Raw genomic sequence first — 19388 nt, 5'->3', positions numbered from 1 at the left:
ATTAGATTTTTTTAAGTTATTTTTCAAAATAATTTAATATTTTTATTTTAATGAAACACATGCAAGATTGCAAGTTCTTTTCATACAATGCTCTCGCTACTGCCATCAAGAATGAGTTCAATAATGCTTCAAATGTTAATGTTATCTTTAACAAGAAGTTTGTGAAAGAATCTAAGTTTGGTCAGTATGTCAGACCATTAGCTATCGTCATTGACCGCAAACGTTATACTTCACAAGAGTTAGCAGTAGTTTTGAAACAAAAGAGTTTCTTCGTGAATGTCAAAGATACACACTATACTGTCATAAAGAACTCTAACGTTGACTTCTTCAGTATTGCTTTAAATCTTTCCGAACAGAAAGAATATAAGAAAGGTGAAACAAATGTGAAATATTATCCTTCATCTCTGAAGACAATAACGAACAAAGATGTTATACAGAAATTCTTACCAAAGGTTGAAGAAGCTTCTATTGACATTGACGAAGGAAGTGAAATGGTTGAAGAAATAGACCCTGAAGCTTTATAAGAAAATTTATTTTTGAATAACTGATGGTGTCACTACGTCACCATGTCACCACGTCACCATGTCACCACGTCACCATGTGTCACCAGGTTAATTAACTTCTCTTAAAAATGATGACAACATGACATTTTGACAACACAGCAGGATTAATGCAAAAATGAATGTTATCGTTAATGTTATCGTTAATTTTATCGTTTATGTTATCGTTAATGTTATCAGTGTCGAACATAATTGACATGGAGCATTTATGTTATCGTTAATGTTATCGTTTATGTTATCGTTAATGTTATCGTTAATGTTATCGTTTATGTTATCGTTAATGTTATCGTTAATGTTATCGTTAATGTTATCGTTTATGTTATCGTTAATGTTATCGTTTATGTTATCGTTTATGTTATCGTTTATGTTATCGTTAATGTTATCGTTTATGTTATCGTTAATGTTATCGTTTATGTTATCGTTTATGTTATCGTTAATGTTATCGTTTATGTTATCGTTAATGTTATCGTTTATGTTATCGTTAATGTTATCGTTTATGGAAACAATTAAATGGTAAAAACAAAATAAACTTGACGATCAGACGATTCTCTCTTCGTCAATTATGTTCGACATGGAGCGTTTATGGAAACAATTAAATGGTAAAAACAAAATAAACTTGACGAAGGGTTTTGTTTTTTATCATGGTTTTCTCCACTATGGTCCTAACGTGGCACCCGACGAGATTTTTTTTCATTCTTCCTCTTTGAAGTTGTCGAAATATTCTGTTATTTTTTCCTTCAGTAATGTTAAGTCTTCTTTGAATGTAAGTATTGTGCAACCTTTGATGTCATAGTGTGTTTGAGGAAGAGTATTTTTGACAATTTCCTTTATTTGTTCATTCGGTGTCATTGAAATCGGTAAGTTTTCACGATAGAACCAGTTTCTGTCAGATTTATATATCTTAGCTAAGTCGTAAAAGCTCTTGTTGTTTCTTCTCACTAAATGCAACATAACCATATCTCTGTCTTCTTCTTTCTCCAACTCTTCAGTATATATCATATACTTATAACTCTTTTCCTTTCCTTTTGGTACTGAACGCGGTATTCTTTTCTGTATGCTTTTGTCTTTGGATTCAATGACTTCATCTTTTGCTTTATATAGTTCATCTAACATCATGAAAATATAACAAGCATAACGAGGTGAAGCCCACATTGCTACAGCGTTTACTAAAAGTCTATGAACATAATAACCTTTCAAACCAGGAGCCAAATTCTTGCGATTTTCATACGGAATCTCTTCATTCTGCAAAGCAATCATATGAGGAAATTCTTCTAAAAGTTCTTTTGTCTGTTGGTTTTCAAACCAATGATATGCTTGCTTTGTAGAACGAAGAGCATTCATTATACTTTGCATTTGGTACATATCGTCTTTGACTGAACGAATGAGACGTAACTGTTTGTTATACTGTATGTACTCGTATTCTTCATTTATGGCTTCATGAACGATAGCAGTTGTTGTGTTCTCTGATGTTGACATTACTGTCTTTACATACAAGATAAAAATTTTTGTTAGGAAAAAATTAGCGTTATTTTCTGACTTTCACAAAAGACAAAAATAAACGCTTTACATGTATTTTTCAGCAACTTCGTCAAATAATTTTATAGCTTTATCTATCTCATCTACTTCAAACGTTTCTTTACCTTTTATGGGAGCACCATACATTTTCTCAAACTTTTCGAGTAGTTCTGTTTCTGCGGCTCTCATATCATTAACGAACACAACCTTGACTCTATTGACGGTACAATCATATCTTTGAGTTATATTATATGTTCTTCCTATCTTATATCTCTTTGTATTGAAGTCCTTCGGTTTCTGAACGATGTAAAGTAAGCCTTCACTGCAACGTTCCGTATCGAATGAACCATAAGTTATGAAGTTATATCCAACAACAGGGTCAATCCACAGAAGAATTATTGGTATAAGACTTTTGTCAATGAGATATGCTGTAGTTCCATAGAATCTTACCGATATCATGAGCTCAGGATTTCTTGTCAAAATTTTCTGAGTAGAAGCAATTCTAACCCAGTCCTTTGTTTTCTTTCCAGAAGGTGTTATAATGTCTGACAAAGAATATTTGTTGTATTTCTTACAGTATCTTACGTTTAAATCACCAATTCTAACCACTTTGGTGTCATTGTCAATCTTTCTTACTGTTTCAAACTCAATGTTTGACATTACTGTCTTTACATATGAGATAAAAAAATAAATAAAAATAAAACTAACTTTATTTTTATCTTTTATGAAAATTCATGAAATTTGGTCATTTTTCAGCAACAAAATGAAAAAGTTTAGAAGAATTTTCTTATTCTTTCTGGCTTATTTTTATCTTTCCAGTACTCCCGCTCTAATGGTCCCAGATGTGTTGGCTTCGACTCTCTCAAGTTCTTAGATGGTATAACATCTTCAACGCCTCCTTCATATCTTACTTTATAAGTGTCATCGTTTATGTTATAGCCAAGTATTTCAATAACCACTCCTCGCTTTGCTTCGTCAATGGTTTCAGCAAGTTTGCCATTACTACTTTCAACTAATTTATGACGAGGGTAAAACGCAATAGAGTCGTCAGCAGCTTTTATAAGATATCCATTACCTTGCGTAGAGTCTACGATATAATAGTTTCTACTTAACCTTAAATGTTTCTTTGTCAACGGTTTGTCGTCAAGAACTACACGAACTTTTGTACCAGGAATGAGGGTAAATTGTGTTGAATTTCTGATATTTTGTGTTTGGCTTCGTTTCTTTTGTATATACTTTTCTTCTTGTTGTTGTGTCATTGAATTTGGTGTATGTCCTGTTGTAGAATGTGTTGAGGAATTATATACTTCGAGAAAATGTTTCATTGTTTCTTCGGTAAAGTCTCGCTCTTGGTTTAAATCTCTGAGCGTTCTTATGAAGCGGTTTATGATGCCGAGTATGTTATGGTTATGGTCTTCAGTAGTGTAGTGAGTTATGTTATGCTTAATGAGAAAATCTGTGATTTCATTGCTGAGGTATGCACTGTCTTGGTCTGATGTTAATGAAGTGGGATGATGTTCTGCCACGAACTTTTGTAAAACTCTTAAAACTTCTTTTGTTCCTTTATTTTTCATTATATACGCAAAAGCTTTACGTGTATTACCATTAATGAAGATGAGGAATGGTTTATGTCCTCCTTTTCTGCTTTGAATGAGAGTGTCAAATTGGTATGTGTCATGGGTTTTCGAGTAAATTGGTAAAAAGTAGTCGTAAGAGTTTATTTTTGTTTGATGTACAACATTTTTGTCAAAGAACCTTTTCACTTCAGCTCTGTTAGTAAATCCCCAACTCTTTGCAGCTTCATTGAACTTCTTAAATGACCTCCATGGATGTTGTTCGAATACTTCTTTCAAGCTCATTTATGTAAAGTTAAAGATTTTATTCTAAGCTCAAGCGCGTTCATTGAACGCGGTACCATGCGAATATAGTCACAAATGGTGGCATATAATCTGCACCCGAGCCTGTTGGATTTGTTGTGAAAGTATGGACATGATTTCCTCCTGGTTCAGTTGGTCGCAAAATCTTTTTTGCTGCATTGTTATAAGATGGAGATAAAACATCATTGCCATCTCTATATTCTGAGTTGTATAATGGGTGGTCTCTTAATGAGTGGCTATGGTCGCCAGAAAAGTTTGTCGTTCCTGTATGAGTGTGCGCAGGTAAGTTTGCTTCTTTAATTTTCTTCGAACCTCCTGTTTGCTTTGAATAGTTAGCACAGTATAAGAATTTATCTACAATCTGCTTCCACGTACCAAAACCTAAAACTGTTGCTGGATTTGTTGAATTCATTGACGTATAAATAGAACCAACAGGATATATGGTTTGAAGAATCTGGGCCTTCATTGTTAGAAGTTCATGTTTAACGTTTATAGCTTTATTGCCTCCTACAATATTTATATTGTTTGTTATTAAACCATTAGGAAAAGTAGGAGGATAAATTCTTTGTTCTTGTACAGTTGCACCGTTTCTTCCTGTTTTTGTTACTATTTCGATGCATGCCTTAATTTCTTTAATCTTGATTGTTTGAAATTCTTCATGTGTATGGTTCTTGTCGGCTTTTCCATTAAGCGCAGCATTTACTTCCGACTTCTTTGCATAATTTTCATCTACATAAGTTTTGTCGGCTTTCTTATCTAACATTGCTGGTAGTTCGTATGCTTCAAAGTTTCTGGCATGACCTTCAATGTTCATACATCTGTTATCTAAATTGTTAAGAGTATCTTTTACGCTTGTACTCGGATTCTCTAAAGGTGCACTTGAACCCAAATCATAGTTCAATATTATGTCGTCTGCTCTAACAGTAGTGAAGGATTTATGTGTATGGTTCTTGTCGGCTTTACTATTTAATGTAGCTTGAAGTTCATTTATATCGGAGATATTGTGTTTATGAGATTTCAAAACTTTGTTCGTTGCGTCAAGTTCATCTTTGTCAGCTTTACTTTTAATAGCATCTTCAAAAGTTATTTTTGCCTTAACTCTCAAAGTAAATCTTGGTTCAACTAATACACCGTTAACAGAGAAGTATGAAGCATATATTTCATCGTTATAACCAAATGCTTCTGGTGCTTTACCTGTGTCATACTGTACAGTACAGTGTATGTCATAACCTTTAGCACGAATGAATTTATATCTTCTTTCATTAACATCTTCGGTGCTTATTTGTTCATCCTGTGTTAAATATCCATGGTAGTCCGTTATAATCTGTTCGTCTGAACTTATATAATGAACATGGTTTTTATCTGCTTTTTCGGCTAATTTCTCTTCTATCTCATTTATTTCAAGTTCATGCCTACCACCACCTCCTTCAGAAGTATTTTTCTTCAGCTCTTGAAGAACGTCTACTTCGCCATCTTTGGTGTCAATAATGAGACTTTGAGTTAAAACCTTTCCTGTCTTAATGGATGTTTGTAAAACTTCTTCTTCACCGTGTTCGGGGTCATGGTCGTCATCATATCTTGTGAAATCAGAGATGTTGTCATACATTAAGCATATCTGTCTCAAAAGTTCTGCTATTTGAAACTGGAATGAAAGATATACAGAACTTTCATCATCTCCTAAAGTCAAGTCTGCTTTCTTAAGTATTTCTTGAATGTATGCAATGAGAACAGAGTACCTTGGAAAATATTCGAACTAGCTGTTGGTTTTGGTGGTTCTGCTGGAGTTTCTGTTGTTTCAGTTCCTTCTGTAGGTTCTGTTGGAGTTTCTGCATCTCTTGACTTCAATGCTCTTGCTCTCAAAGACCTAAATGTTAGAGCACCAGGTTTTACAAAGGACTTTATAAATGCTTTAATAGTTCCTGGTAAGTTATTGTTAGCATTAAGTAAGTTCCTTATGCTTCCATCATGTACATCCATAGCACTATGTAAAAAATCTATACTTTTCTTGTAGTCAGCAATAGACTGACTGTGATTTTTTAAAGATTTGTCAATACCTTTAAGCCAATCTTCATGCATGTCTGATACTGAGCCAAGAATATCATTTGCTTCCTTTAGTGTATTTTGTGCTTCTCGTAAAGTATCCAATCCCGTACGTGCATTGTTTGCTATACGTCTTACAGTATCTATTTGACTCCTTGTTTCTTGCATCCAACCAGATAAAGTTTTAATAGTATCCGAACCATTTGAAATGAAGTTCAAAGCATTTTTAACGTCATCTAAAACTTCTTCACCAAGTACTGCCCATATCTTTCCGATTTGGTATTGAAGAACTCCATATGAAGCAGCTGTTAAACCAGTATTTATAAGGTTCCATATCCATGATTTAGCAGTTTTTCCATCCTTTCCATCTTCACCATCCAAACCGTTTTCGCCTTGAGGTCCTTGTATTCCTTGTATTCCTTGTATTCCTTGTGGTCCTTGAGGTCCGGTGTCACCCTTCTCTCCTTTCAGTTCATCTTTATGTTCGTTATAATATTCTAATGTCATAAGGTGTACATCATTACTGCTACCAGCAACGCCGAGAATTTGTTTCTCATTCATGACTAAATTCTTTAGGCATTTAATGTTGTCGTCAAATCGAAAGCTCTTTAACAATTCAATGAGAACATTTAATACTTTCACTAATGAGGCATCTACTGTAGAATTTATATATTGCACCGTTCCATCATTTATGATAGGAACTTTACTTGTTGTAATGAATGGGTCATACGTGTTAAAAGTATCGAAATCAATGACTTTTTTAGTTTTTCCATCGTCAATGACTAAATCATTGCCTTCAATGGTTAAAGTTGAGTTTTCGTTTACTAGTTCATGTGCTCTTCTTGCTTCATTTGTTTCATACGCATATGCAGCAATAGTCATATTTTAATGAGAATAAAATGTTGTTCTATTTGCAAAGTACAGACCCGAATGAATACGGGACAGTAAAGCTACAAACAAACTTAGGTCTTCAGAATGAAGCGCTTGCTTTCAGAGTTGTTGACTTCAATACTATCGCAACTTTTGTCATAACAGATGAAACAGATTTCATAGAGATTGAAATAGATGACAAAAAAAGTGTTATAACATTTCCTAACAGAGCTGGGTATAGAATAGATAAAATTGCTGGAGTCATGGATACTCTCATAAATGAAGAAACTATTGACAACATAGATGTCGAACTCTCTTCTGAGGGAACATTGAAGTTCAGTTATGCGAAAGAGTTTAAGATACCAAGAATGAGTCATAGAGTACAACTTCTTTTGGGTGCATACCATTAGATAGAGAAGGTATATTAAGGAAGATTAAACTTCATGAGGACAACATTGCTGAACTTAAGAAGAAGTTAGAAGAGTTGGAGAAAGGAAGAGAGTTATAAAGCAATGAATTCAACAGGGTAGAAATGAGGTTAGAAATCGGGTTAGATCTAACCATCTACCCTAAATTTATTTTTGTGCTATGTTTTCATACGTGTGAGGGTGGTGATATCATTAATTTTTAAGTTTATTTTTTTATAAATGACAGAACAAAAATATAACATTTCTACTCAGCAGGAATGAGACCCTTACTGACTATGTATTCGTTTAATGCTTGATGAAAACAATGGTACATATTATCGTATGGGTATACACAACGTCTGTTTCCATCGTCGTCGTATATGTAGAGCTCAAATCCAGTCCAACCTTCTTTTGTACAATATGTAGCTTTATTTAAGTATGCATTTATGTAGATAAGGCAATTTTCTTCATCGCTCCAGAAATAATTTTTGTTCTTTGTTGAAATAGTTTTCGTTCCTCTGCGACCATAAGGAATGTATGCAATGAACTTTGCGTCATAAGGGATTGTAATATATTCAGGGTTTCTTTCATCGTCAATGGGTCTGTCTTTGTTAAAATGCATGTTTCTCAGTTTTACTTGAGTTTTGAATAGTTCACGGAAACGTTCTGGGAAAGAGTCATAGTAAATGTAGTCGGACATGTCTTTGTAATGAAATAAAAAATTTAAAAAAATAAAAATAAGGTTATTTTTTATTTAGTGAGGACGGTAGTGAATTCGTTAGTGAAGTCGTTAGTGAAGTCGTTTATGTGTCAGATGGTTTTGTAAATATTTAAGGTTAAGTTGGTGTTATGGTTGTGTTGTAAAATATACGTTACCGGTTTCGTAAAGTGTCAAAACCACTAAGTGGTGTACGGAGGTGCGCAGTGCCACAGTACGCAACTTAGGGATACTAACTATAGCAAGCAAAATTCTGAAAAAAATAAGAAAAAATCTTCCATAACAACAAAATCAAACAATAAAAAACAAAATTCATCCGACAATCCTCCTAAATGTAAAGCTCCTATTTCGGAAAGGATTCTCAGCGATAATAACTTATATTTTCAAGTTCATCGAAAGAGATCGAAAAGCAAACGTTCCACATCTACAGAGAAAAAGAATTGATATATGAAGTCTAATTCCTTTTATAACTACTATATTTTTATTCTTATGACTAAAAAATAATATATTATTTAACAATTTTCATTTTTTTCTTTTAACAATTTCGTTTTATTTCCATTTATTGTTAAATGATTTTTAGCATACACCTTTCTTTGTTCATCTTCTAAATACAATTTATTTTTTCTTAGATATAATTCTATTCATTCAATTCGATCGTCATTTTTCAGTACATGATCGTAATTTTCAATTATTGATCGCGATTTTACTTCAGAATTTGTTCGCAATATTGCTTATCAAAATTATATCTCTATTCTCTCATTTCTGTTTAGTCAATATCATTACACTCCTATTGTCTAATAACATGCTATTAATTTTCTTAAAATTAAAAAAAAAATATCAACTTTTAAAAACAGAAACTTAACATCCTTAGGTCAATGGATTTTGATGTGAGATACATTTAATCTGTTTTTCTTTTTTTTATTTTAAATAATTGAATATTTATAGTTGTTATGGGTCTTACATCATGTAAAACGAATTTTCTTAAAGTAAATTTACTTTTTCTTCAATCTTTCTTACATATTTATTAAAAAAAAATTATCCAAAAAAAGATGTTTTAGAATGAAAAAAAATAGAAAAATCTTCATTTATAGTCTTTCTTGAATGTATATGTTTTGATTTTTTTCTTTTTTAAAAAATTCAATTTCTAGAAAAATCGAGAAAAAATCATTTTCTTCTATTTTTTAGGACGCCATACCCATTGAAATCTCCTCTCAGGACGCCATAAACTATTCAATTATGGTGTAAACTTCTCAAAAATTGAATAGTTTACATCAGGACGCCTTAGGACGCCAACCCTTTACGCGCCCGAATTTTGTATTTTTCAATGAGAATTGTTTTGATTAGAGAGTAAACAATTCATGGTATGTATTTATATAATCCTTGAACATCTCAACTAACTCATGAAAAGGCTTCATTTGTATTTCGAAATTTTGAATGTGAAGTGATTACAAAATTTTCTGTCCTTGGGGACAGATTTCAATCGCTTAATCTGAGTTATTGCTCGCTGCGAATCTCACACAGACACACATAGTTCCACATCATTAATCCCTTTCAACACCTTGAAATATTTTGCAAAAATTTAAATAAATCATGCCAAACAATGTTGCTGTCATTACTTTCAAATATGTGGATTATTGCATATATAATGCTACAATACAGAGATGCCAAAATCAACAATTATTTGAGAAATTGCTATCTGAATTGAACTGCTTGGTACTAGCAGGTTTATATAGCCTATTGATGTCTGCACGCTTAAGACCCAATAATTTGTTATTTCTGAAAAATTTGCATTCCAATTCACAAGCATTCAATGCATAAAAACAAAATCAATCTATTAAGTAAATATATGCTCATTTTTATGAGTATCTTCCCTAAAGTACATCTATAGCTTTTGGAATAAAAATAATTTTTCAAATTCTCAATTATTCTCTAGTCGCATGATATCGGCTCCTAGAAAATGATATGCTTATATTTTTCTCATACAAATTGTCAGCAGATATCTGAATTGAACATTGCAATATCGGTGAAAAGTAATAATTAAACAATAAAATTGCAAGATTTATTAACTATACAGACTCACCTATCTATCTTATAAATTGTTTATTTTTGATTGTTTGTCGTTCAGAATATTTTTTCTTGTTTTACATTGAATAAATAAACAATAAAAAAAATGGAGAAAGGAAGCTCATCTTCAACACCTACATCAGGTATTGAAGCCATCTTTTCTTCAATTCAGTCTGCTCTGTTGACTATCGCTAAGCCGATCGTTCAACAATCAGAAGCTTTCAATACAAATGACAATACTCTCCATCCTGATTTACTTCGATACTTGAAATCGTATGTTATCTATAATGAAACCATCGAGAATGCATTTAATAAGATTGCTTTGCTTTCAAACTCGAATCCAAAACAAAGCTTTGCAGAAATCCGCAAATTCTTTACACAAATATCATTAAATACACAAGAACCAATTACAAAAATCAAATTGCCAACGGCCCATTGGATTCAAAGAGCGAGTGACAAAAAACAATCAATATTAACTTACCGTATTGCTTTATTCTATCTTTCAGAACGCTACCTCGCTGATATTGCCATCAAGTTAGCAAACAACTGCTCAGGTGATAAAATTGAGTTCCTTTTATCGGAATATATAACTTCCATTGAAGACGCAGTTTCTGACTTCACGCACTATATCACATATACCCTTATGGTAGAAGGCTTCGAGAAATTATTCTATTACCTTTCCCTTAAGATTCCAGAAAAATGTTGGCAATTTTTACTGAGAGTGCTTCAGGATAGGCAAATTTCATCCAGCTCCCACATCTTCCTCTATAAGATGATGAGATCTTTCACTTTCAAGAACACTAAAATTGATTATACAGAATCTCGTGAATCTTTAAGCGCATTAAACAACGCTTTAGTCGCTTTCGCCACGCCGCAGCCCATTGTTGATTCTTCCATCGCCTCAGCCTTGTTCTTCGCGTCTTTGACCGCAGATGCCTTAACAACAGAAGGAAATAATCGTCCGGTTCACCTTGTCCAAATTATCTACAGTTCTGCTACAACGAACCAGCAGAACCCAGTTACCTTCCCAATTGTCTGCACTTTATTCGCTTTAAGCGAAGATGGCAGATCCGTTGTAAATCTCGGCCAAATCATGTCAACCGCCAGAAGAATCGCACGCCAAACAGCAAATTCTCAACAACCAATTCTCTTCGGACTTACTCGTATCCTTTGCGGCAAAAATTTCCAACCACATTGCGTAGAATTCACAAATACGGACTTCTTACAATGGCAAGCAGATCCTCATGATGTTTCTAAGCTTACAGATTTCTTCTCAGTCATTTCTTCATTCCAAAATTTCGATAATACAAAACTCGAACTTGCCAACTACATTACAATGATTGCTGTCAACGGAATGCAATCCTTCGTCGATGGCTACATCCAGGACCTCGGAAATCCAACATTTATCAAACAAAATGGAATAGCCTTATTCCAAGTTGGTTGTTACCTCATTCCAACCGGTAATGACAAGCTTCTTAAGTGTTATACGGAGCTTGTTGATAAATTCATCGAAAGCTGTTCATTGGAAGAGCGTGCAACAACAATCTGTGGAATTCCAACTACTCCTTGCTCAGATACCGAATTATTCGAGACATCTATACCTGTTATACCATCCTCCATCACACAGCACCGCATGTCATCCGATATTGCTAAGCTACAAAAAACTGTTTCTCCGGACAACAAAAAACCGTTTTCTTACGATCCGAAATTTGACTTGAAATTCATTACTGATTCAAGTAAAGTAGATTCACCGTTAGCGAGATGTATTTCGTTAATTCCTTTATTGGAATACAACGAAAATTTGGTGAATTTTGTTACACAAAGAATTTATGATGGTCAATCATTTATTTGTTCATTATCCGCGAGATGTCTCATGGTTTTATCAATCAAATACAAGGATAACGTTGTATCTATCATCAAGTCCATTGTTAACCAGATTCCACAGAACTTAGAACAGTGTTTCATCCAATTACAAACAATGCAAATGATTTTGGAACAAATTCACGACGATGAAATTCTTGAAAAAGTGACAGAGACGATTATTCCAACCATTATTAGTGGCTTATCATGTCCATCATATGAAGTGAGATCTGCTGCATTAGATGTTATAGAATTGACACCTTTGAACAAGTTCTTTGAGCAAAATGAGAAAATTTTGCAACAAAAAACTTTGGAAAAAATCGCTTCAGTTTTCAATTCCGATTGCGATCCAGGAGTTTTGAAGCAGCTTCCTTTCCAATCATTCAAGGAATACGCACTTACTCACTACGAGATATTTTATCATATCTATTTAAGTGTTGTTTTCTCTTTGATTGTTCAAAAGGAAGAATACAAATACATTCAAAATTCCAATCAACAGATATATTCAATGCTTCAACAAGTATTTGGATATTGCGATAAACATAAATATGCATCATTGCATGCTATCAATATCGCAACATTCTTGGCTTGTTCAGCTGATAACAATGAAACAAATGATAAAAATTTGCAACAAATTTTGCAAAAAACAATTCAAATTATCAGCGACCAAATCAAGGTCAATCCATTCAATGCTATATTGTATTCATTTGCCTCTTCCATTCATAAATCACATACAATGATGATGCTCAAACTCCTTGCAAATGCAAACGAACTTTTCCTGAGATGTTTCACATTTGTTGCACAAATAAATGTCCAAAACACTTCATTCATTGGAGATCCACAACATATGGAAGAAGTTCTTAAACTCATGGACAATGTTGTGAAATACTGCGAGAACAATAAAATAATTTCTACAGTCAGTTTAAGTCCAATTGGTGAATTAAGTGAACTGATGTTTGAATGCTTGACTTCACTTATGCACGTTATTGAAATTATTTGCCAGCAATTCAAAGATTGCAACGCATCTCCAATAGCAGGACCATTCCTTCACAGACCATTCATCCAGAAATCCTTGAATAGATCGAATTGGTTCTATTTCATGTTCAATTTGGCAACACCTGATCAAAAGATTCCTAATAAACTGAAAATAGCCGCAAAATCCGCTTTCGCTGCTTTCTGTTCTGTCAATACTATTCCTGATGATTTATTCGAGAATTTGATTGACCATGTCCTTAAAATTGCTCAACAAAACATTTCAGCTTGCAGTTACATTTTGTCACATTCTTTCTCTTTCTTTTTAGGACATTTCATCAACAAATCATTCTCCGAACCACACTTCTTCTCTTGCATCGCAATGCAGTTCCCGCAGCCACAAACAATCGAAGCTGATTCGATTCTTTTGGCCGCAGCAGCCAGAAAACAATTATCTTCAAACGAACAAGAGTTTTCTGACTCTGTTTTCTCTCACATTGGAGATCTCCTCGCTTTGTGTTTTTTCTTCTTGAGTGGCGAAAAACAAGGTTACGAAGAAGACGCACAGAAAGTTTTATATCACATTATATTAAGTGGTTCTTTGTTGATTGATTCTCCATTTTTCGCGGAAGCCCTCGATTTCATCCACGAAAAATCATATGTCGGATTGACAAAACTGTCAGGAATTCTGTCAAATGCTTTTGAAATGTGCATTGAACAGTTCATTTCTCAATCACTTTCAATACTAAATGACAGATTTTTGACAACATTTGCCAACATCATTCTTCCATGGTTCAAACACGTAAACTTGATTTCCGATGCTACATCCATTTCATTGTCAACACAACCAGCATTCCAGAGATTCACTGCCATGTCTTTCATGCAACAATTCACAAGAGTTGTTTGTTTGTCACCTTTACAACCGTCTGCCATTTCCATAATTGATTACGTGACATCAACACCAGAATCCTGTGAATTTGCATTTATTTTCTGCTTCACGGCTTATTCAGAATGCAAAGAACAATGCAAGACATTGTTAATTCATCTTTGCAAGTCGCACAAAGACATAGCAATGAATGTTTTATCATATTTGCAGTTCAGATATTGGTTCTATTCTGTGATTCAGTTGAGAACTTTCGATAGATTCTTCGATTTCGACAAATTCCTCAACGAGATGAAATCAGAGAAAGACCAACAACAAACAACTTCTTCTCTTGATCCGAATGTTGCAGAAGAAAATGCGATGTTTGCTTTGGAAGTTTGTTTGGAATTAGTTGATTTGTACGAAGATGAGTTCAAACCAACAATTTTATCATTCTGTATTTCACATAAAAGAACTGATTTGATTGCACAGGCTTTCCAGAAGATAACAGGTGTAGAATCTCCTGATTCAGAAGACATCAAATCATTGATTGGAGACAATACAGTTGAATTCTTCAGAGAAGCATTTTTGTGGTCAACAACTTGTGGAGATACAGAAACAGCTGTTCAAGCTTGCAAATACGCAATTGAAACAGTAACTGCTCCTAATATTCATATGCTGGAACATGTCTTGAAGACAATAAGAATAACAGTACAAGTTTTGAGAGAAAACTCTGTTCCGTCTTCCGAAAAAAGACAAAAGAAACATCTAGCAAAATTGTTGCAAGGTGATGAAGAAGTCAACCTCAAAATTTATTACAAACATTTGTCACTTTTAATTGAATTATTGGCAGAAATCTGTAAATCACTTAACACAGTGCCACAGTCTGCTTTCAACGCTGTGATTTCATTCGCTTCGTGCGGTGACAGTGAATTCCAACCGATTTTTGACAATTTTGTCAAAATTACAAATGAATTTTTGACAATTTCTGACAAGATCAAAGATTCAACAGAGAGTGGCGGAATTCTCATGAAGATTGCACAGTACAACATCCTCTTGGACAAGAAGAAAGCGAAGAAGATTATTGACAGATTATTCCATATGACAAGTGTTTTATTTGAAAGGAAATTCATTAATTGTTTGATGCCAACAAAGACAGATTTTGTTGACCAAATTGATGAAAAAACTGCTGGCAAAGAATATAAAGTTACAAAAGAAATGGCAGCAGCAACAATTGTTCTGTTTTTGATTCCTTATTTATCCCAGACAATATCTAATGAAGAATTCAATTCAATAAAGGTTTCCGCAATGGAACTTTTAGGAATTGACATTTCCTGCTTCAAACATTTAGATACAACAGATGGATTCGAAGAAACGGTTGAAGAATTGATGAAAACAGCTGGAGATAACTTGACAGGTGCTGTTGTAAAACTTTATTCATTGATTATGAACCATACAACGCATTATTCACCGATGATTTACAAAGTAAGCGCTGTAATGATTGACAAGCACCAGAATCCAATTAACTTGAGCTTGAAGAGAATTGCAACTCACGCAATCAAAGACAAATCAGCGAAATCATCGAAATCTCTTGAGAAGTTTTTGCCTTTGTACCAAACAAAGATTGGTTTGTTTGATGCACTTCCTGCTCTCTTCTACGGCTCTGCCTTCCCTGTTGAGAACATCTGCAAGGATGTTGCCAAATGGGAGAAGGAAGAGTTCCCTTATTATCCAACAGAATGCACTTTCTTCTACTTTAATGCAATTGAAGATTTGAGAAACGAATGTCTTCAAATTAAAGTGGATCTGTTTGATAGATGGAATGATATCGCTTTCCACGCAATTCCTCAGCGTCCTAACACTGATATGGCAATTGGTGTTGTTCCGGAAGTCTCTGAATTGACAATCAAACAGTTCATTACTAAAGTCAATAAGAAGACGAATTTGTTATCTTCTTCTTCTGAAAAATTGAGAGCATCGATTTCATCCGAAAGTGAAGAAAGAATTCCACAAGTAGAAGAACAATCATTACTTGTTGTACCTGTTTCAACATTCACACCAACAATTGCAGAAATTAACAGAATGTGCATTGATATAACTGGAAATCTCTTCGAATAACTTTTGTATTTATATTTTTTTTGAATTCGGATTGACAAACAATTTTTTTAAGTCTAAAAAACAGTTATTTTTTATATCAAACAATATTTTTATGACCTAATTGAAGTTAAAACAAATCCATATTCTTATTATACTCAAGATAAGCTACAAAAGGAAACTCTCTCTGCTTTCAATTAAATTGCTCTAGCTTGTAAAATCTAAAATAGTGAATAGTAATACTTGTAAATGAAACAATTGTTGAATGCTGTCTTTCACAAACATTATGAAATGATCTGTATGCTTAAGTATATTCATTAACATTTGGTTCAACAAATTTATGTTAATATCGATAAGTTTACATAATCGTATTTCTTCAATAAATTCATATTAATCTGACATCACAGTTATATAGTCTATCATTTATAGTTCGGTCATATGAGGATATGCTCTATATATGTATGCGCTAATTACTTTCATTAATGCATGAAACAAAATCAAAGTGATTAAGATTTCTGACTTATTAAAAAATATCTATCATATTGTTTATAAAATTAAAAGTCTCCATTCATGTAGGCATCATCTTCGGGATTTCCTGCATCAACAATTTCTTCGCTATTTCCTTCATTAACATTATCATTATTATCCACTTCATAATTTACAATTGTTTGCTTTTCATCATTTGGTTCTTTTTCTGATTCAAGAGATTCTGTTTCAGCTGATTTATCATGAACCATTTTCCTATAAAGGAAAAGAACAATTATTGCAAGACACATAATGAACAAGCAGCCCAGTACAGCAAGCACAATCACTATTCTTGTATCTAATCCTTTCATATATTCATAAATAAATTCAATTCCAATTTTTGTTTCACTAAGAATACTTGTATGAACAAATGTCCAAAACATTGTTTGTTCATTTCTAGTATTAATTGTTTCTATCAATGTTTCTGTTAAAGTTTCAAAGAGCGTGATAGTAGAAGTCTTTGTAATAAATGAAGATAATGAAGTCTTACCCATGTAACCATGTTTGACTGTTTGTGCATAAGCTTTTACTATTGACAAAGAAATTGTTGGTTGCGGAATTGTATTAGATTTCTTAGTAATTGTCTTTGTCATTGGACGAAGAGAAGGTAAAACAGAAGGTGAGCTTTCTGTTTCCTTTGGAAGTTTTGTAATTGGCGTTGCTTGATAAATATATTTTGAAGGTGATGGAACACTTATAGTCTTTGAATCATCTTCCTTATTAATTTTTTCAGCGAATGAAATTTGTATTGGTGGCTTTTGTTCTATAACTTCTCCTTGACAATTAGTATTGTTTTGTGGAAGATAGTTAACAATAAGAGTACTGTTTCTAAATTCTCTGTTGACGTGTGCAACGTTTTGATCGAAACTTGGGCCAAAGAATGAGTCATGGTATGAATCCCATTTGCAACATAGATCAAACATTATATGATGTCCAGCTCTCTGTGCTCTTTCTCCAAGATCTGTTCCGCGATGAGCTTGATTATTCATGAAACATGTATTTTGCGTATATAATACTGGGGAACTTTCATTTGATATATCACCCATGTAATAAATTGCTGCTCCCCCTCGTCCTCTGAAATGATATGAATCATCAAGCAAATACTTTTTGTTTGTTTCTTTATTTATGAATTTTGCAGTTCCTCTTTCTGGGTCTATTATATTTCCAGCAGTATTTAATTTGAATACCGAATCAAAAATGGAAGATTTTGTCAATTGAATGAAAATTGCGCCACCTCTCATTCTTGCATCATTTCCAATAAAGAAGCAGGAATCTATGTATGATTCATTCATGAACATGCAAGCTATTGCTCCACCTACATCATCTGCTGAATTATTTTCGAAAATACTGTCAAAAATGAGTAATTCAGTAAACTTTGGCTCAAGCTTATCTGCATATATCGCACCACCAGTTAAAAACGCTTTATTTTGAATAAAATTTACTTGATTTATGAAAGATTCACAGTTTGTTAATAGCAATGCTCCTCCTAATGGAGCTTTATTGTAATAAAATCCAAAATCTTTCGATTTATTATGATTTTTGACAACTACTCTTGAATGAGATGCAAAGATCGCTCCACCGCCTATCGGAAATATATCTCTGCCAAACGAAGTTAAATAAGCAAAATAACTGTTATGAACATTAAGAGAACTATAAAGGAATGTCTCTAAGGTAGAATTTATTTTTGTGTCGATAAAATCAATATTTCTCCCTCCACTCGGCTCAGAAGGTGCATCGATATACTGTCGTTCAATTGAATAAAATTGTGGAACCCTCTCTGAGAGGAAAAAGATCCACTGCATAAAATGTGATCGAAAAAAGTCTTTAATTCAATACTCAAATCTAAAGCTTTTTATTCACATAGTGGTATATGTTGAGCTAGTTATAAAGGCGGTAAATATTGTCTGACGCTTTGAGAGAATTGTGTGAAATCGTTTCTTTGAAAAATCAGTCAATTTTTGTATAGAATAAAATTGACATTGAAAATTCAATCAATTACAAAGATTTATATAGGGTTGTTAGATTCCCGACGATAGGTGTCTTGGAAGATTTGCCTGGTGTCATCATAGTGTCTTTAAATCAAAAATTGTATTTTGGAGTTAGTTTTATTGATTTTTGAATAAAAAAAATTTCTAAAACAAGAAAATAAAACGATAAAATATTTATATTTTATATAAGGATCTTATATATTTAAAATAAATATCATTTTATTTTTTTCATTGGTGTCTGTCAAACCATAATACACTATTCAAAAATTCAATGTGTCTTGCGATTTCAAAAGACACCTTCAAATTGAACAATAGCACAGACACTATTGAATTTTACCCATTTTATTTAGTTTTTACCCTTTTTATTTTTAAGAATTAATGACTGAAACAGCCGTTTTGCTATGACCTCAATCACTTTTATTTATTATTTTAAATATTATTTAATTTTATTATTTGAATAGGCCAACTTATATTTGAGAAGCTCAATTTGAGACCACTTAATACATTGAAATATCATAAATATTGAAATATTAAAAAGTGTATTTAAAATATTGAAATTATAAAAATTTATAATACTGAAATTGAGACAAATTAATAAATTCAATGTGTTTTTTTTTGAAATAACTCTCAAATATTATTTTTTTGTTTATTTAATGATGAATAAATATGATTGCTTTAGTCAATCATAAAAACTAATTTAAGTTTAAAATAATGAAAGGATAATTTGATCGTTTTTTAAAATACAATTATTTTTGATGATTTGCAAGAATCTTTGAAAAGAATATAATATAGGTTCTATTTTTGTAAAATTTATCCAAATCATGTATTACATAAATTACGATTAAAACGATGAAAGAACCAAAAAGTGTGTTTTGTGTTTTGTTGTTGCGTGTTGGATGCGGGATCCTGTTATTTCCGAAATCGACAAAAAATTTGGAAATTTAATTTCCGAAATCGAAATTATATTAATGTTTTTAATATTCTTATATCAAAAGGATTAAAGTTCATTAAGAGAAAAACAATTCTTCTTCTTCAA

At 32.8% G+C, this 19388-nt stretch overlaps 10 protein-coding genes across 10 annotated transcripts, besides 3 other annotated features; 3 read left to right on the top strand and 7 right to left on the bottom strand.

The window, feature by feature from the left end:
* Positions 1 to 8225: part of a mobile genetic element that runs on past the window's edge.
* TVAGG3_1033530 (uncharacterized protein) lies at positions 51 to 524 on the top strand (the record flags this gene model as incomplete). Its single annotated transcript, XM_051255268.1, has 1 exon — positions 51 to 524. One exon carries the CDS (start codon positions 51 to 53, stop codon positions 522 to 524), a length of 474 nt encoding a protein of 157 aa, XP_051080842.1.
* TVAGG3_1033520 (KilA, N-terminal/APSES-type HTH, DNA-binding family) lies at positions 1251 to 2036 on the bottom strand (the record flags this gene model as incomplete). Its single annotated transcript, XM_051255267.1, has 1 exon — positions 1251 to 2036. The coding sequence occupies one exon, from the start codon at positions 2034 to 2036 to the stop codon at positions 1251 to 1253; it is 786 nt and encodes a 261-aa protein (XP_051080841.1).
* Positions 2124 to 2735, bottom strand: TVAGG3_1033510 (organellar and viral DNA polymerase type B; the record flags this gene model as incomplete). The annotated part of the gene is made up of 1 exon (XM_051255266.1): positions 2124 to 2735. One exon carries the CDS (start codon positions 2733 to 2735, stop codon positions 2124 to 2126), a length of 612 nt encoding a protein of 203 aa, XP_051080840.1.
* On the bottom strand, positions 2849 to 3934 carry TVAGG3_1033500 (integrase core domain containing protein family; the record flags this gene model as incomplete). Its single annotated transcript, XM_051255265.1, has 1 exon — positions 2849 to 3934. The coding sequence occupies one exon, from the start codon at positions 3932 to 3934 to the stop codon at positions 2849 to 2851; it is 1086 nt and encodes a 361-aa protein (XP_051080839.1).
* TVAGG3_1033490 (keratin-associated protein family) lies at positions 3975 to 4766 on the bottom strand (the record flags this gene model as incomplete). Its single annotated transcript, XM_051255264.1, has 1 exon — positions 3975 to 4766. One exon carries the CDS (start codon positions 4764 to 4766, stop codon positions 3975 to 3977), a length of 792 nt encoding a protein of 263 aa, XP_051080838.1.
* TVAGG3_1033480 (keratin-associated protein family) lies at positions 4920 to 5558 on the bottom strand (the record flags this gene model as incomplete). The annotated part of the gene is made up of 1 exon (XM_051255263.1): positions 4920 to 5558. A coding segment is annotated over one exon (639 nt), but the record flags the coding sequence as incomplete, so codon positions are not given.
* On the bottom strand, positions 5636 to 6874 carry TVAGG3_1033470 (organellar and viral DNA polymerase type B; the record flags this gene model as incomplete). Its single annotated transcript, XM_051255262.1, has 1 exon — positions 5636 to 6874. The coding sequence occupies one exon, from the start codon at positions 6872 to 6874 to the stop codon at positions 5636 to 5638; it is 1239 nt and encodes a 412-aa protein (XP_051080836.1).
* On the top strand, positions 6892 to 7272 carry TVAGG3_1033460 (uncharacterized protein; the record flags this gene model as incomplete). The annotated part of the gene is made up of 1 exon (XM_051255261.1): positions 6892 to 7272. The coding sequence occupies one exon, from the start codon at positions 6892 to 6894 to the stop codon at positions 7270 to 7272; it is 381 nt and encodes a 126-aa protein (XP_051080835.1).
* Positions 7353 to 8225: a terminal%2Cinverted (terminal inverted repeat of Maverick-2 transposon ID:TVAGG3_1033450).
* Positions 8226 to 9294: a mobile genetic element.
* An 849-nt stretch (positions 9295 to 10143) lies between these two features.
* TVAGG3_1033430 (armadillo (ARM) repeat-containing protein family) lies at positions 10144 to 15925 on the top strand (the record flags this gene model as incomplete). The annotated part of the gene is made up of 1 exon (XM_001303629.1): positions 10158 to 15863. The coding sequence occupies one exon, from the start codon at positions 10158 to 10160 to the stop codon at positions 15861 to 15863; it is 5706 nt and encodes a 1901-aa protein (XP_001303630.1).
* Positions 15926 to 15940: 15 nt separating this feature from the next.
* On the bottom strand, positions 15941 to 18167 carry TVAGG3_1033420 (lipid binding; the record flags this gene model as incomplete). The annotated part of the gene is made up of 1 exon (XM_001303630.2): positions 16394 to 18166. The coding sequence occupies one exon, from the start codon at positions 18164 to 18166 to the stop codon at positions 16394 to 16396; it is 1773 nt and encodes a 590-aa protein (XP_001303631.1).
* Between the last annotated feature and the right edge of the window lie 1221 nt (positions 18168 to 19388).

This window comes from Trichomonas vaginalis, chromosome I (assembly GCF_026262505.1).
Source record: "Trichomonas vaginalis G3 chromosome I, whole genome shotgun sequence".
NCBI classification, from domain to species: Eukaryota; Parabasalia; order Trichomonadida; family Trichomonadidae; genus Trichomonas; species Trichomonas vaginalis.
The sequence above is the reverse complement of the archived record's forward strand: the minus strand, read 5'-3'. Positions and strand labels throughout refer to the sequence as shown.